The sequence below is a fragment of the Globicephala melas genome, chromosome 11, assembly GCF_963455315.2.
Source record: "Globicephala melas chromosome 11, mGloMel1.2, whole genome shotgun sequence".
In the NCBI taxonomy this organism is placed as follows: Eukaryota; Metazoa; Chordata; class Mammalia; order Artiodactyla; family Delphinidae; genus Globicephala; species Globicephala melas.
Genome location: NC_083324.2, coordinates 27,406,609 through 27,424,293, shown reverse-complemented (window position 1 = coordinate 27,424,293; position 17,685 = coordinate 27,406,609). Strand labels below are relative to the sequence as shown.

Here is a 17,685-nt window from a genome sequence, read left to right as displayed (position 1 = left end):
TTTACTGCTGCAGAGTTAAACACTCATAATCACTGGTTTTTCGTCTTCCTAACTGAAGGGCTATTACAGGAGCAATGAATTTATCATAACCCAGCATCCTCTGCCACATACTACGAAAGATTTCTGGCGAATGATTTGGGATCATAACGCACAGATCATTGTCATGCTGCCAGACAACCAGAGCTTGGTAAGTAAAGCACATCTGCTATATATTAATGAGCCCGGGAGGCCAGAGCATAAATTACCTTGTCACAGGGCTACCGTGTCTGTACATGCTAGGGAGGGAATTCAGACTTCTCATCTTCTATGTCTGCACAGGTGCCTTTCCTAGTCTTACCATTCCTGACCCTATCAGTTCCAACAGGATCAGCACTGATCCCTAATGCTGGTGATATATCAATCAATCACCCCTCAGTTGTACTGTACATGGCAGCGTGGGAGAAGGTTTTTATTTATTTATTTTGGCTGCGTTGGGTCTTCGTTGCTGCGCGCGCGGGCTTCTCACTGCGGTGGCTCCTCGTCGCGAAGCACGGGCTCTAGGCGCGCGGGCTTAGTTGCTCCGCGGCATGTGGGATCTTCCCGGAGCAGGGCTCGAACCCATGTCCCCTGAATTGGCAGGCGGATTCTTAACCACTGAGCTACCAGGGAAGCCCAGAAGGTTTTGAAGAAGGTCCTTTTTCTAACCTCACTAATGCACGATCTTAAGCCGACCTCTCAGTTGCTATATGTCACTGTTGAAAAATAAATGAACAGTAACAGTAGTTAACATTGATTGATTATATCCTTTATTGATTATATCAATAAATGTTAACCGTAGTTAACATTGATTGATTATATCTTTACCTGTATTAACTCCTTTAATCCTTTCTACAACTCGATGACACAGGTGCTCTCAGCATCTCCTTTAGTAGCTGAGAAAACTGAGGGAAGTAACTTGCCCAAGGGCATATACGAACCATGGGAGCCAGGATTGGAACTTGAGTCACCTGTCTCATTTTGTTATTGTATATGTCCAATGCCGCCACATCACAGAAATGTTTCCTGGCCCAAAGAAAACGGTATCAAAAGTACTAATAATGTATCGTTATTTTCCCCCAATCCACAGGCAAGCCTGATCTATTACAGGGAGGGAGATTAGGAAAGCCTTCCTTGTTCGGACTTGATGGTGCTTTTTAAGACCTTGACTAAGCTACTACCTCTTTCTTCTCCCTTTAGTCCTTCCCTATTGAGGTCACTAGACCCTAGAGGAGAAGGGTGAGCACGTTTATGAAAATAAGTGTAACTATTTCTGCTGAGCTCTCATTGCATTCTTAAGTTTCGAAATAGTTGGGTCTTCAGAAGTTACTATGAGGACTTGTAAGCGCACAAAGTAAAAACAAAAACAAAAACGATCTGCCTCCGTGAGTGTCAGAGTAGTGAGTTTTTTAATCAAGAAAGAACAGCATGTGAGTGAACCCCTAGTCTTGATGACATGCATTTGACTGTGTGCCCAGTCAGTAGGAACTTCACTTTGTCGCTTTCTGCTCCAGCTTCGGAATACCAAGACTGCTTCTGTGTGATAGAATGGCAACAAAGTTGAGAATCTTAAGCTAAAAACTGGAGTGTAAATTTTCAAATTAGCTGGCAATAGGGGTCTACTCTGTTCGGCATATGGAAATTGGAGGCATTTAGGGTTGTTAAAACGTGCATTTGTTGGATGAGTCAGTGTTTTGTTATCCTCACTTAACAGAGGACAGTCACTATACCCAAGAGCTCATTTGTATGGGGAGGAGAGGGGGAGACTGACTGAGTGAGTCAATACGTGTTCTGTGGACAGCGACGATACCGGGCCACCAGGCCTGTCATCTCGGTGTCTCTCCGAGGCCCAAGAAGGCTATGCTGCAATCACACATGTCTGCACTCATAGCTCTAGGGTCGAAAGTCAGATTCAGTAGTGTGTAGTTTTTTCTAAAGGTACTGTCTCTGCATTTTTTGTTTGCTTTGTTACTTATCACTGCTGTAACGTTACAAAGACCATCGTTCTGTGAATAGCCCAAAAGTCACTGCTGCTTAGGCGTCCCTGCCCTATCTGTAAGCAAAATAAGCATGCGATCAGAGCTCCTACTGAATCAAGAAGTAGCATTTCTTTGTCATAGTCTGTCAAGACGATCAGTTATTCCCTAGTTTACTGTCTGTGTTCAAAAGGTTTTTCTGCCGTTCCTCCACCGTTACTAAAATCCCTTTGGCAGCCTTTAGGCAAATTAGATAATTTCCAGTTCATCTTATCATCATAATAGCTCTTTGAGGTATGTAGTTTTATTATTGTCACTTTTCAGATATGGAAATTAAGCCTTAGATAACTTTTTTCAGGATCACATCCAGGCCTATACTTAATCTATGTATTTGGTTAAATTTAGAAGCCTTGTTCGTCATTATGGCTTTAATGTCTGTTCAAAGGGCCCTAATTCCACTTCCTTGGGCAAAACGCATTAAAACCCAAGACAGTTACAGACTTCTTTTGTATAGACTAAACCCCGTTGCTAATCTGTTTCCCCTTATGCTGAGCTTTAAAAATAAAAATGTACTTGGCAATAAGCTATATTGAAACTTGAAAGGGTGATAAGTCTTATTGGACTGTTGGCTCATTTCTGATGCAACAATGTAAGATTAAACAAAACCTTCTTTGTTTTCAACATTATTCAGAATTATTTCTGACTTCACTAGTACTGTCTAAGCATTTTCAGGAAAATGCCCATAGAAATGTATATATTACAGGCAAACAGTAATTTGCCATTTGAACTGATTAGAAAAAGGAGGGGGCAGGGCTTGTCATAATCATTGTATTTCTCACAGTCTCCAGCCTAGGCAACGGTTCTCTTTTTCTTAGGCCTCCATAGTTTTCAGGGATAGAATTCAAGTATCAAGCCTGAATACCGTATTCGTTTCAGGTGTACAGCTAAGTGATCCAATTATATTTTCTGATTATTTTCCATCATAGGTTGTTGCAAGACATTGAATATAGTTCCCTGTGCTATTCAGTAAATTGTTAGTGCTTATCTATTTTATTTATAGTAGTTTCTGTTACTGAATCTTTATTTTTAATCTTAAAAGTAGATGAACGTTTAAAGCTTACCTGATTCGAGGCCGAAAGACTTGAAATCGAACATTGACAGACTAACTTTCCTTTTACAAAGCACCTTGTACTTAGAGCCAATATGCCTATTTATGGGCCTGTCTGAGCCTTGGTGTTTTCATCTACAAAGCCAGAAGATAAAAATACCTCACTAGCATATTATGAAAACCAAGTAAGAGAATGTTTACGGAAGTCCTTTGCAAAATGCTGGTCAACTGTAGAACTGTTAATGACATAATCCATAGAACAACAATTAGCATATCTTAGTCACATAAGCCATTGTGAAATAACAAGTTAAAATTACTTGACCTAGATCCTGTCTCCTTTTTTACTCTGACAATTATATTACAGAGCATTTCTCAGCTAGGGGTAATACATCCCCTACAGAGGGAGGTTTTTTGGTTGTCGGATATGACATAGGTGAGAGGTGCTAGGAAATAGTTATGAAGCGTATTTTACAATAGAATACAACCACCACTGAACTCAGCATGATTAGATAGGGCTAATCTAATTGGGCTAATAATTCTATGAACCCAATTTAAAAACTGATTTGAGAGGTATGGCAAATGGCAAAGAAAGAAATCGTTTGGTAAGAAAATTCGAAAATAAATGGTTGACAGCACTGCAGAGGAATTTTTGTCCTTCTTTTCTTTTTGGTCCCCATAGGCTGAAGACGAGTTTGTATACTGGCCAAGTCGAGAAGAATCCATGAACTGTGAGGCCTTTACCGTCACCCTTATCAGCAAAGACAGACTGTGCCTCTCTAACGAAGAACAAATTATCATCCATGACTTTATCCTTGAAGCTACACAGGTAACCTCAGTTCCTCAGTAACAGCCACAGCTGGGCCCTGGATCACCCTTCCAAGTAATAATGGAGTAATTTACCACCCTTAAGACGGGCCCAGGCAGGCATTTGAGTGTGACTTAAGTATGTTCACTTCCTTTTTTGCTTCCTTCAAATATTTGCTTTTTCCAGCTGGAAAGATGACATGTAGCAGTTCCTCTGATTGAGCATGCATACAAATAGGCCTGTTGACCTAATTATAAAAACAATATACTAGAGCTCAGTATTTTCTTTGCCGTCAGAAATGTGAGCCTTGCAATATGTTGCAGAGATGATAATATTAAGACTTTTTTTTTTTTTTTTTTAGTAAACAACATTTTGATGCATAATTAACTACCTTCCTATGGGGTTGGTAAGAGGGGAGCTGTCTTATATTAGTAATTTAAATAAAGATGTCCTCACCCCTTCCTGGGTTTTTTTTTTTTCTTTATTTTTATAGGTAAGATAGAGTAGGATATAAAGCCTCTTATAATTTGTTGTCCCTTACAATTTTTCCCTGAACAGGATTCTATTTCACTATCATAACCTCATTTGTTCGTGTCAAGCAGACCTCCCTAGTATTTTTCTCCTTACAGCAGTTTGGTTAATCGGGCATTCTTCAATCATCTATAGTATACACTTCCTCAGGAGCAAGTACGAGTCATTAGATTATAGATAGGATGAAATGAAGGATGAGCCGTGACTCGTGTTGTATTGGTTGTAGGATGACTATGTCCTAGAAGTTCGGCACTTCCAGTGTCCCAAATGGCCTAACCCGGATGCCCCCATAAGCAGTACTTTTGAACTTATCAACGTCATCAAGGAAGAGGCCTTAACAAGGGATGGCCCCACCATTGTTCATGATGAGTATGTACCTGTTTTTTAATTGTCTTGTTGCACTGTGGTAGTAGGGGGAAGGAAAGACAGATTTTAAAAACGTACTCCCTCTCTCTCAGCTTGTGACAATTCCAGCTTATTTCTCATGTGTCCATGTGCAAGGTGTTGTGTTTCTCTTTGGGTTTTAATTTGTCAAAGGCTTCAGACTCTCCGAGTATAGGTTCTAGAAGGGTGAAAGTACTGTATCTCAGCCTACCAAAATACATCTGCATGCTTTCTGAGGTTTTCTGTTTCAATAATGCAAATTAAACAATAACTTACAACATGTCTACATTTCTATTAGTTTACATGTAATACTTTATATTAATTAGTTGTTTTTAAATCCTTACACTGATCTCCAGCAAACACTTACTAGTGTAGACATGAAATGTAATGAAAAAGGTATTATTATTAATGATAATATTTATAGGTTACAATGTGTTTTGAAGTTTACAGTACTGTCTCTGGGAGTTTAAAGGCAAAGCATATGAACTGCAAAGAGAACAAATAACTTGCTCCTGGCTCTGAGCTTCTAAGTGTCCGAACAGAGTTCAAACCCAGCCCACTTTCCCTTTAATGAGAAGGAAGGGGGTCATAGATATACCTTATAGTATACGAATACCTGGAGTCAAACTTCATAGATGGACTCGACCTGCAAATCAGTTGCAGATTGTTGTGAATCTCACAGACCTTTAGCCAGTGGCACCAATTAGACATCCTCGTCTCTAGTTCTAAGGTAGTTAGTTATCTCCCTTGGTCAGCAACGTGTCAGGGCATCCATTATGTTCATTAAGTTACTATCTACTCTGCTAGAATAGAGAGTAGTACATTTCGAAGTAAAAGCTCATTAAGTCTTATCTTTGAACTAATGCTGTCACAGGAAGTGAACAAAGACTTTCGGCTGAGGTCAGCACCTTCACCTCAAATCCATGGTACTCTCCTATTTGCGTCAAGCCATATGTTTGGCTCCTTCCAAAGAGTTTGATGGTCTTTTTTAAATAGTGACTATTTCAAAATGTTGACCTCTTAATTAGAAGAATTAGGATTAGTTAAGTAGCCTGAGTAAGTAAGATCCCTGGAAATGTGACAACCAGCACTAGTGTTTAAATAACACAGTCAACCTCAGAATAACTGGGTAGGTACCACGAGTCTACGGAACTTTAGGATATGCAGTTATAGCACAAAGTTAGGGCTGCTTCTAGAGTTTTTTCCCTGCACTAATCTGGCAGCTTTTCATATACCTTCTGGATTTTACTAGCTTTTATCAATTCAGACCAAATTCTAATGTTGCTGCCCAGCTCCGTGACGGATTTTGCTGTTCTGATAGTACTCCAGGGATCTGTCCTGAAGTCAGTAATGCAGCTAATGTTATATTTCATGGTAAGAGAAGACGGAAAGGAGAAAAAACAAAAAACAAAAACCAACAACAACTAGTTAAACAATTTAAACAGAATTGTTTGTTTCATTTACCTATATTCAGCTTTGGGGTATATTGTCTCATTGAGTGATTTTTATTTTATGCTACATGCTGACTGTGTCACCTCTGGAATTAATCAAATGTAGCTTGTTCTTAGGCCTAAGCAAGAAAAGAGCAAATTCATCCTACACTAGCGGCTCTTCACATATCATATAGGAGAGCTGGATTAAAAGCCACCTAAAGATATGCATTCGTTCATTTATCCACCATCTTTAAGAGATAAGTGATTCCATTAAAATTATTTTTCTACATTACTCAAGCACATCTGAAGTTTTTTAATAGTTGTTAGCTCTAGTACAACACTGAATGCCAGTTACCTTTCAGTTTCCATCTTTCTTACCTACTTTTTAAACCTCTAAATATTCCTTCCTGATGGCCTACAAACACACACCTCAAATCTAGCATGTATAAACGCAAACTTGCCTTCCCAGCCTGCTCCCATCCACTTAGTTGTACAAACCAGAAACATATCAGAGTCCTTTTCTGTGCCCCCTCACCTCCAATTATCATTGGCCACCAAGTCTTGTTGATGCCTTCTCAGTACACTTCCCAAATTCTTTTACAAGCTGGTTGAAGCTTTACTTCTTCAGCTGTCATCCCAGTCCTCCACTGATTTACTTCCTGCAGCCCACCTTAGCCCTGCAAATACTATTCTAAGTGCCCTTTTATTCAACACACACTTCAAAAGTCACTCTCTTCGAACTGTTTCTAACTGAAACCAGAGGGGATCGTCCATAAACATCGCCTCTTTACCAATGCCGTTCCTGTTTATCACATCATATTGTAACTACTTGTTTACATGACTGTCACCCCCACATTGCTGTGACCAGCAGTGCTAACTTATTCATCCCATTCTCCACAGAGTGACACACAGTGGGTGGTGGATAAAGATTGGTATGAATTGGTACCGTGCTTTCAAGTTAGGATGACTCACCCATTATTCAGGATATGTGCCTGTATATGAACTTGCCCCACACAGCCTTGCTCTTTGTTTTGGTTATTGGTATTTTTCCTGCTTACATTCATCTGTGAACGATAAAACCAATTTATCGACACAAAGTTTAAGTTCTGCCAAAGATAGCAGTGGGCAGGCTCGGAAAGAAGGCCTCAGTGCTCCCACTGAAAGTCAAAGAGTTGAGCTGAACTTCTAGTGCACAAACTCTGTGCTGTCGATCTGGTCTTCACAGCTGTGTGCCAGGTCGATGAAGTTTCTGGGTAAAATGATCTGAAGGTAAACTTCCTCAACAGAAAGTAAACTGATTGTGTTTGTTTGAGCACAGGCACAGCTTAAAGGCAAACTGCTTTATTCACGGCATCCTATATTTGTCTGCTCAGGACAGTTCTATCCAGAGGCTGATCTGTATCACCACTACTGTCAAATTTTAAACACAGAGCCTACAGATGAGTTCAAAACACAGCATGGTTCTTACACAGTTTTGTGAGACACTAGTAGATTAGACCTTCACTCGCAGAACGAAGGCTAGTTTCCTGTGCAAATACTTAATGTGAATTCACTGTGGAGCTATCTCTATCACCCCGTTGGAGGCCATCGTGGGCTAATTTCATTTAACAGTTTTCAGAGTGGGATCCCAGGGTCCCTGGTTGGGAAGGAGGTCTCCAAGGCCCTTCCAAGAGATCCAAGAGGACACAACTGTTTTCATAATACAAAGATACAGATTGCCTTGTTCACTTGAGTGTACAGTGGAGTTTTCCAGAGCTATGTGACCCAGGAGGACATCCGCACTCTGACAGCTAATGGAATGCGTGCTTGCACGGTTTTGTGTGTTAACACTTTCTCAGTTCTAACATCTGATACAGTAATTATTGACAGATAAAGCCCAAATAAGCAAAAGCTCTTTGGGGTCTTCAATAAATGTTAATTTTAATTTTGTCCTGAGACAGTCCAGAGGAAATGCTGAAATATATGGACTGCATTCTGTACCAACTGCTGCAAAGACACCTTCAAATCACAACTAATTGAGTCCTTCATTTAATCCTCAAAATCACCCCACTAGGGGGTTAACTTTAGGATCCCCGCTTCATGCATGAGGAAATGGGGGCTGCCTGTGTAGGTATTAGGCCCTGTGTACACACATATCCAAGTGTCAGAGCCAGTCCCAGCTACATAATGTATGTGGGGGTCCAAAGCAAAATGAAAATGTAGGAACCCTTGCTCAAAAATTATTAACAAAGATTTTTCCAATTAAAGAAACAATCCCATTTACCAGCACATCAAAAAGAATAAAATACCTAGGAATAAACCTACCTAAGGAGGTAAAAGACCTGTACAGAAAACTCTAAGACACTGATGAAAGAAATCAAAGATGACACAAAGAGATGGAGAGATATACCACGTTCTTGGACTGGAAGAATCAGTATTGTCAAAATGACTATACTACCCAAGGCAATGTACAGATAAGTGCAATCCCTATCAAATTACCAATGGCATTTTTCACAAAACTAGAACAAATAATCTTAAAACTTGTATGGAGACACAGAAGACCCCAAATAGCCAAAGCAATCTTAAGAAAGAAAAACGGAGCTGGAGGAAGCAGGGTCGCTGACTTCAGACTATACTACAATGCAACAGTAATCAAGACAGTATGGTACTGGCACAGAAACAGAAATATAGATCAATGGAACAGGATAGAAAGCCCAGAGATAAACCCACGCACCTATGGTCAACTAATCCATGACAGAGGTGGCAAGGGTATACAATGGAGGAAAAACAATCTCTTCAGTAAGTGATGCTGGGAAAACTGGACAGCTACATGTAAAAGAATGAAATTAGAACACTCCCTAACACCATACACAAAAATAAACTCCAAATGGATTAAAGACCTAAATGTAAGGCCGGATACTATAAAAATCTCTTAAAGGAAAACATAGTTAAAAAACTCTCTGACATAAATCACAGCAAGATCTTTTTTGATCCACCTCCTAGAGTAATGGAAATAAAAACAAAAATAAACACATGGGACCTAATGAAACTTCAAAGCTTTTGCACAGCAAAGGAAACCATAAGCAAAACGAAAAGACTACCCTCAGAATGGGAGAAAATATTTGCAAATTAAGCAACTGACAGTGGATTAATCTCCAAGATATACAAGCAGCTCATGCAGCTCAATATCAAAAAAACAAACAACCCAATCCAAAAATGGGCAGAAGACCCAAATAGACATTTCTCCAAAGAAGATATACAGATTGCCAACAAACACATGAAAGGATGCTCAGCATCACTAATCATTAGAGAAATGCAAATCAAAACTACAATGAGGTATCACCTCACACCGGTCAGAATGGCCATCATCAGAAAGTCTACAGACAATAAGTGCTGGAGAGGGTGTGGAGAAAAGGGAACCCTCTACACTGTTGGTGGGAATGTAAATTGGTACAACCATTATGGAGAACAGTATGGAGGTTCCTTAAGAAACTAAAAATAGAGCTACCATATGATCCAGCTATCCCACTCCCGGGCATATATCCAGAGAAAACCATGGTTCGAATGGAAACATGCACCCCAGTGTTTACTGCAGCGCTGTTTACAATAGCCACGACATGGAAGCAACCTAAACATCAACAGATGAATGGATCAAGAAGATCTGGTACATATATACAGTGGAATATACTCATCCACTAAAAAGAAGGAAATAATGCCATTTGCAGCAACGTGGATGGACCTGGAGATGACCATACTAAGTGAACTAAGTCAGAGAGAGAAAGACAAATATCGTATGATATCGCTTCTATGCAGAATCTAAAAAAAAAATACAAATTAACTTATTTACAAAACAGAAACAGACTCAGACTTTGAAAACAAACTTATAGTTACCTAAGGGCAAAGGTGAGGGGGAGGGATAAATTGGAATTAAAATATATGCATTACAATATATAAAATAGATAACCAACAAGGACTTACTGTATAGCACAGGGAACTATACCCAATATTCCGTAAGAACCTAAATAGGAAAAGAATTTGGAAAAGAACAGATACATGTATATGTATAACTGAATCACTTGATGGTACCCCTGAAACTAACACAACACTGTAAATTAACTATACTCCAATATAAAATAAAAATTAAAAATTTTTTTTTCCAGATGGCAACACCAGAGCGTTAAACTAAGAAGTTTAGTTTACGCAGGACCCTCCTAAGTAGGGGACCCATCAAAGCACAAGGCCCAACACAGCAGCACAGGGGGCAAGCCAGGAAGCTGGCACTGGCTATAGTTAAATCCAGATCTGTTTAATCCCACTGGTTAACACTGCCTCCCACTGGTTTTCACAGTAAGCACTCCTGTCCCTTGTGTCTCCGGACTGTGTTTTGTTTTCTGTACTTTCTCATTCACTTCCAAAGTTTTAATTTCTTAAAGTCCTGTGGTTCTGTGCTGCCATTATTCCCCAGGATTAATGGATACTGAAGCTTTAGCTCTCTTTTCCTTCCTGCCGTAATGATTTTGAAGGGAAGCTTCACTTCCTTCATAGTGACAGGGTTATACCTCTGCATTGCGTTGTTGGTTATGATTTTTAAAACAACATCGTAAGAGCAAAACAACAATAATTGTAATTAGATGAAGTAGTAAAAAGTGTAATTAAGTGGCCATAAGTATTATACACACTGATGATACAAGGAACCCCAACGTGTCTTAAAATGAATATAGACAGAGCCACCTGAAAACATTACTGAATGTCGGGAACTTAAAGTACTTTCATTTCTTTGAGGCACAGACAGGGGAAGATGAAAATACATTTTAACAGCATAGCGCTAGTTAAAAAAAGAAGTATTGCTGTTAATGGGGCCCTTTGAGAAAGTGGCCAACAAACTACCAAAACCAGTGAATTTATACAGTATTCTTGTTCACCAAGTCCCTGTAATTTGAAGTGCAAATGCATGAAACTTGACAAACCTCCTTTAATCCTACTTAATTCCTAAACTTCTGAAAGAGAATGGCCTTTGATTTTTCAGTCTTTAAAGACTGATACTTTAAAGTATCTATGCATTTGATTGATTTGACCTAGTTTCTAGTCCTGTTTAAAGTCTTATTTTGTAGGTACTTCCTTTTATTTAGGTACTTATTTAAGAATGGCTAAATATAGGAAAGACAACCCAAGCAAAGGCCAGAGTAATCCCGCATGGAGTGCACAGTGCATAGTAAAATACATAATACCTGACTTTCCTATCTGAATGGCTATGGTTAGCTTGAAGGGGGAAAAAAAATCCTAACAGTTTCACTAGAGCAGATTTAGCAGAGATTAAAGGGTTAAGTTCTTCCCCTATTGAAAAAAATGCATACAAATGATTGGGGGTGGGGTGGGGAATTCCTAGCTCTGCTAAAATGAGAAGGTAAACCCGGTTCAGTTTAGAATCTGAAGACAGACAACATGATGAACAAGAACAAAAAAATACAGTGAATCAGAGGTAATAGAGCAATCATAATTGGATTTTGAAATAATATGCTCAGAGATGTAAAGGAAGACCATATGAGATGAATTAAAAACATGTATTAAGAAACAGGAACAAATTAGAGGCTAAGAAATGGAAAAGATGAGAGATGGGCTAGTAGTACAATGGACAAAACCGCAATCAGACTCAGATATGGAAGCCAGATACAGAAGTTCTAACATCAGTCTAAGGGTGTGATCCCTGGAGAGAGAAAAAAGATGAAAGAGGAAGAAATTAATAGCTGAAAAAAAAAATGGCTGAGATTCTCTAAGAACTGAATAAAGGGATGAGTTCTTAAAACGAATTATCAGGATACAATGAACAATAACATTCAGAGAGAAGATCTGAATACCATAATTAACAAGGCTGATCTAATAGTGACATATAAAAAGTATGTGCCCGTTGACAGATGAATGGATAAAGAAGATGTGGTACATATATACAATGGAGTATTACTCAGCTGTAAGAAAGAATGAAATAATGCCACCTGCAGCTACATGGATCGACCTAGAGATGATCATACTAAGTCAGTCGGACAGAGAAAGACAACTACCATATGATAATCACTTATGTGGAATCTAAGATATGGCACAAAAGCACCTATCTACAAAACAGAAACAGACTCACAGACACAGAGATCGGACTTGTGATTGCCAAGGGGAAGAGGGGGAAGGAGACGGATGGACTGGGAGTTTGGGGTTGGTACATGCAAACAATTATATACAGAATGTATACACAACAAGTTCCTACTGTATAGCACAGGGAACTATATCCAGTCTCCTGGGATAAGTCATAATGGAAAAGAATATATATTTTTTAATGTATTTATATATGCGTGTAACTGAGTCACTTTGTTGTACAGCAGAGACTGGCACAACACTGTAAATCAACTAAACTTCAATAAAATAAATAGAATTTAGAAATAAACATTTCTAAAATTAAATACATAAATACATATTAAAAGCATGTACCCAAGAGAGACTTACGGAGAGACCATATAGTCTCTTCAAACACAAAATAGTTTATTTATAATTACTGATCATAAATGGAATTTTCATATATTCCATAAAACTGATATCATACAAGGCCACGTTCATTGATTATAATGCATTAAATTAGAAACCAACAATGAAATGAGACCCCAAATTCTTATACCCAGACACTGAAGTCCTTATGGCTAGAATTAGAGATAATTGATGGTTTAAAGAGGTAATGAAAATAGAAATTACGGACTCCTAAAACTAAGTGATAATGAAGGCACTGCATTTCAAAACCTGATAGGATATATACTCAGAGAAAACCATGTATAGCCTAAGCCTCATATATTGGAGAACAATTTTTAAATAAGCTTTCAACTTGAGAAGCCAGAAAAAGAACCAAATGAATCCACAAAAAGTACAAGGAATTAAAAGGAAAGCAAACAGTAATGAAATGGGGGCAAGGAGGAGATAGACTTCCTTGCTTAAATTTTACTAACAAAAGACACAACTTTGGAAATTGGTGAAAAAGAGAAGGCATAATTTATCATTGGGAAGAAAAAAAAATCTACCATTTATCTGTAGTTCTCAAATGTTTTAAAAATTGTTAATTTACATAGGTGTGATAAAACGTTATCTTTTAGAGTTTTATGCTAAATTATTAATGAATAAAATCCTTGGGGTTTGCTTCAAAATACATGGGGAGGAAATTGACATGAAACAACACCAGCTATGAGCTGATGATTGTTTCAGTTCAGTGATGGTGCAGTGAGGGTTACTATGCCTTGTACACATTTGATATTTTCTTTAATAAAAGGTTAAAAACAAGAAGTATTTTAAAGGAAATGAAATAAACATTTAAAACTATTTATAACTCTATACCAATAATTATTTAAGCCTACCTAATCATAGTATAAATGCTATTTAGTGAACACAGTGTACCAGTCAGTCTCTGTTCTGAGCCATTGACATGTATCAGCTCAAATATAAGCTGTAGTCTCCCAAACTATGAGACCTTGGCCAGTTACTTCCCCTGGATGTGCCTTGTTTCTTCAACCTCAAAATGGGGATACTAATAGTACCTGTAGTACTGGGTTATTCTGACAATTAAGTTGACACATATAAAGTATTTATAAGAGAGCCTGGCACATAGAGTTTTCAACCCGTTAAGGCCCACTAAGTTTTGACCAGTCTACATTTGAACAACAGCACACAGAGAAAACATTTAATGTAACCTTGATTAAGAAGACAAACAAGGCTAGCACCAGAATGGAACAGTATAAGCCAATGTTACTTACTTGAATATGGGTACAAAGGTCTAAAAAAAGTACTGTCAAAAACCCAGTGTGTTATAGTAAAAGAATTATATACATCATGAAAAAGATTTATCCTAGGAATATAGAGCTGCTTAAATGGTACCAAAAATAGCTCTCAGTGAATTCAGAACATTATTAAAGGATTTTTTTTAAATCAATAGATATTCAAAAACGTACAATAAAATAACAGCCATTCATAATTCCCTTCCCTAAAAGAAAACACTCTTAGCAAACGAAAAGTCAAAAGCATTCTTTTTAACTTGATAAATGTTACTTCTCAGAAGCCTATAGCAAATATTTTTATTTAATATTAAAAAATTAGAAGCTTTACCATTAAAGAACACAATATGACACCTCTTCACAGTGTTAGAATACAAAACTATTGTATCCTAGCCAATACAGTAAAAGCAAAAGATGTAAGAAGTATGAAAAAAAGAGACAAGTGGCATTGCTAGCAGATAAAGATGTATCCAACTTCCTAGAGAATCCACAGATTATTTATTAGAACTTAAAAAGAGTTCTGCATGGCTGGATACAAGTTCACCACGTGAAAATCAATAACTTTCCTATATATCAACTGAAACCAAACAGTACTGTCGCAAAAAGAGGCCATTCTTCGGAGTAACAGAAACTACCTAGGATTTACCCTAAAATGAAATTGGCAAAAGACTACGTAGAAACCTGTAAAATCTAATTGAAAACTGTGAAAGACCTGAATAAATGGAGAAAAGACATCGTGTTCATGAACAGAAAAACTCAAAGAGATGTTAATTTCCTCAGCTCTATCTATATATTCTGTGCAGCCTAACCAAAATCCCAACAAAACTTTTTGTGTTCCTTGACAGCCCAGTATCAATCAACATGAAACAGGATGGGATGCGGTAGAAGCGTAGAGGTATATGGAAACGAGTGTACAAGTGAAAAATGAAAATATGTATGTTTGAAGCACTAAAAGTGAAACAATAAATATAGAGGCAGTCAAGACTATTGTGCAAACTTGCTGTATCAGGTATCAAGACTAACCAAAAACCTATGGGAATTTAAACGAATGTGGGGAAATACAGTATAAAAAAACAGACAAGCAGATTAAAGGGCCAAAATAGAGAGTTCAGAAATAGGCCTGCATATATGAGAATTTAGACGATTAAAAAGGCAGCTCAAATCAATGAGGAAACATGAGACAATTCAATAAAAAAATGCTGGCACAGAGGGAGCAAAGACTGCTGCCATGTCCTGCATGTCCTGCCCGCTGCAGTCTGCTGCATACAGTGGGATGTCGCTCCAGGACCTTGCTTCAGACATGTAAGCTCCCCCCATCCATTAAACCATCGGTGTCTCTGTTGCTGACTCGGGCTCTTTCTTTGGTCTTGAGGCTGGGCAAGTACAGGGCCTGCAGGCCTGTAGCGTGCAGCCCAAAACCGTACACTCAGGTAATCTGTCAGTGTAGCAGGCGTCAATCCCATACGTGGAAAGTGAAAGAGTATGTGTGAGATGGAAAAGATTCAGAAAAGGCTGAACATGTTTATGGAGCACAGAAGACTAGTTCTCTAGGTATAGTTGGATTGCCAGATATATTAGGAGGTTACTGAGTTTTGTGATTCTGTATTTAGATGAGGATCAATATTCTAATCATGTGCTTCATCTGAAGCACCCACTGAATAGGGAACAATTTTGAGTCACTGGGATTGGTGTCTTGATCAGGAGATACAGTAAGAGGTGAGACAGACTTAGGAATCATTTGTCTTAATAAATATAGGTTTAAATAAGTAAATGGGGATGAAATTAGGCTAGGCAGTAGGAATGAGGAATGTTAGGGGCTGATGGATGGAAAGTGGGGAATGGAATATTGGATTCCCATGTGGTGGGAGAGCTTGTACATGGGGAGTGATCCTGTGAATGAGCTGGAAGTAGACAATGTTGTGGTTTCTGGATGTGGTCTCTGATAATTGATTTTATAGGTCACATTCATGGTGAAAGCTAAGTGTGGTTTGTATCCCTAAAGATGACCATTTTTGTAAATGTTAGGTTGGAAAACAAAGCAAAATTTGCACTATAGTTGTGGCATTGTCTAACCATGGAATTTTGTGATATTATTCCTTCTGAAACTTTGTTCACATTATTTGTTAAATAAACCAAATCAGCACATTTTAAAATGAGTATTAATAAAGCAAATAAATATATGTTAAAAAATGCTGGCACAAGTGGTTATCCATTGGAAAAATAACTAAATTCAGACCCCTACCTTACATCAAAACAAGAATAAGATTCCAATGAATTAGACAATTACATGTAAAAAAAAAGTAGAAAAATATAGGAGAATATTTTTTAAATACTGGGGTAAAGAAAGCATTAACAAACAAGATTCCAAAAAAGTTAAAGATTGATAAATTTGATTATATCTAAACTACATTTCAGCATTAACAGAAGCAACCACAAACAATGCTACGAGAAAGTAGAGACTGAAAACACTACTTGCAGCACGTACTGTAGATGATATAAAACCCAATAGAAAAATGGCCAAAGTATATTAATAGGCAGTTTCAGAAGAGGAAATACAGATGGGTCAGTAAACATAGAAAGATATTCAACTCCCCTGGCAACCAAGGAAATGCAAATTAAACCAACAGTAAGATTCAAGTTTTCACACATCAGACTGGCAAAAGCCAAACTTTAAAATGATGAGGAGAAACTAGTATTCTCTGGCTGGGAGGAGTATGGACAGGTAACAACACATGGGAGAGAAATACCGCAGTGTCTTTAAAACTAAATGGGCATACCTGTGACCTAGCTCTTCTCCTCACGGTGAGGTGCTACTCTGTACTACTCTGCTATGTGCACAAGGCACAAACAAGCTAAATGTCCATCCATGGGGAAGTGAGGACATCCGGTATGCATGCAGCAGATGAAATGATGAGGCTGATCGACATGTACTGATACCCTTAAATCTAGGAAGGCTGTACCTAAATGCATAACAGTTTTTCCCTTAGACAGATTACCTCTGAAGTTGGGGTGGTGGTTAGGGAGACGTTGGCTTTATTTGCATTACAGAAGTAAAAACATCTGTACTGTTTTAATTTCACGTAAGAATAAATTTAGAAACAATATTTAATAGTTATTAACAGAACAGTGGACACAGGGCATCTAAATTCTAGTCTCATTTCTGCCACCAACCAGCAACACCTCCTTGAACAATTCATTTAATCCATCTGTTTTCTCATCATTAATATGGAAACTATGTGCCACACAGGTTCCTGTAAAAACTGAAGATGCCAACCTGGCCTGATGAAAAAGTCTGCTACCCTTCTAAGCCTTTTTTGGGCCTGTGTGTGAAGCAAAGAGAACCATATTTTTCCAAGAATTTTATAGAAGGTGCTCATACTTGGAAACTTCCACTTCAGTGCCAAAACTAATTACTAAATATGAAACTCATTTTGGAAATTCTCTGACTGCATTTTGAGCCACATATTTCCATTTTTATTCATATTCTGGAAGTTCAATTTAGCCCTTCGGGATTGTTAAAAAAATGTTTTCCAGAGCCTTTCACCACTTTCTACTTGTCTCATAGCCTCTAGTTAAAATTCTCGTATTATCTTTCCTACTATATCACCCAGCTTGTCCCCGACATCAGATCTTCTTACAGCCCTCCCAAGTCTAATTT

The 17,685-nt window shown here is 38.1% G+C and overlaps 1 protein-coding gene and 1 long non-coding RNA gene across 6 annotated transcripts in view; one reads left to right on the top strand and one right to left on the bottom strand.

Annotated features, from left to right (window-relative positions):
- PTPRG (protein tyrosine phosphatase receptor type G) overlaps positions 1–17,685 on the top strand; it is a 733,896-nt gene that overhangs the window by 711,102 nt on the left and 5,109 nt on the right. For all 5 annotated transcript variants that reach the window (XM_030867610.2, XM_030867608.2, XM_060307591.1 and 2 more), the window contains 3 exons: positions 59–187; positions 3,779–3,925; positions 4,662–4,804. In XM_030867610.2, coding sequence (XP_030723470.1) covers positions 59–187; positions 3,779–3,925; positions 4,662–4,804 — 419 coding nt within the window. The remainder of the gene's footprint in view (positions 1–58; positions 188–3,778; positions 3,926–4,661; positions 4,805–17,685) is intronic.
- LOC132598085 (uncharacterized) overlaps positions 41–17,685 on the bottom strand; it is a 45,835-nt gene continuing 28,190 nt past the window's right edge. The window contains exon 3 of the long non-coding RNA XR_009565754.1: positions 41–731. This is a non-coding gene — a long non-coding RNA (uncharacterized lncRNA). The remainder of the gene's footprint in view (positions 732–17,685) is intronic.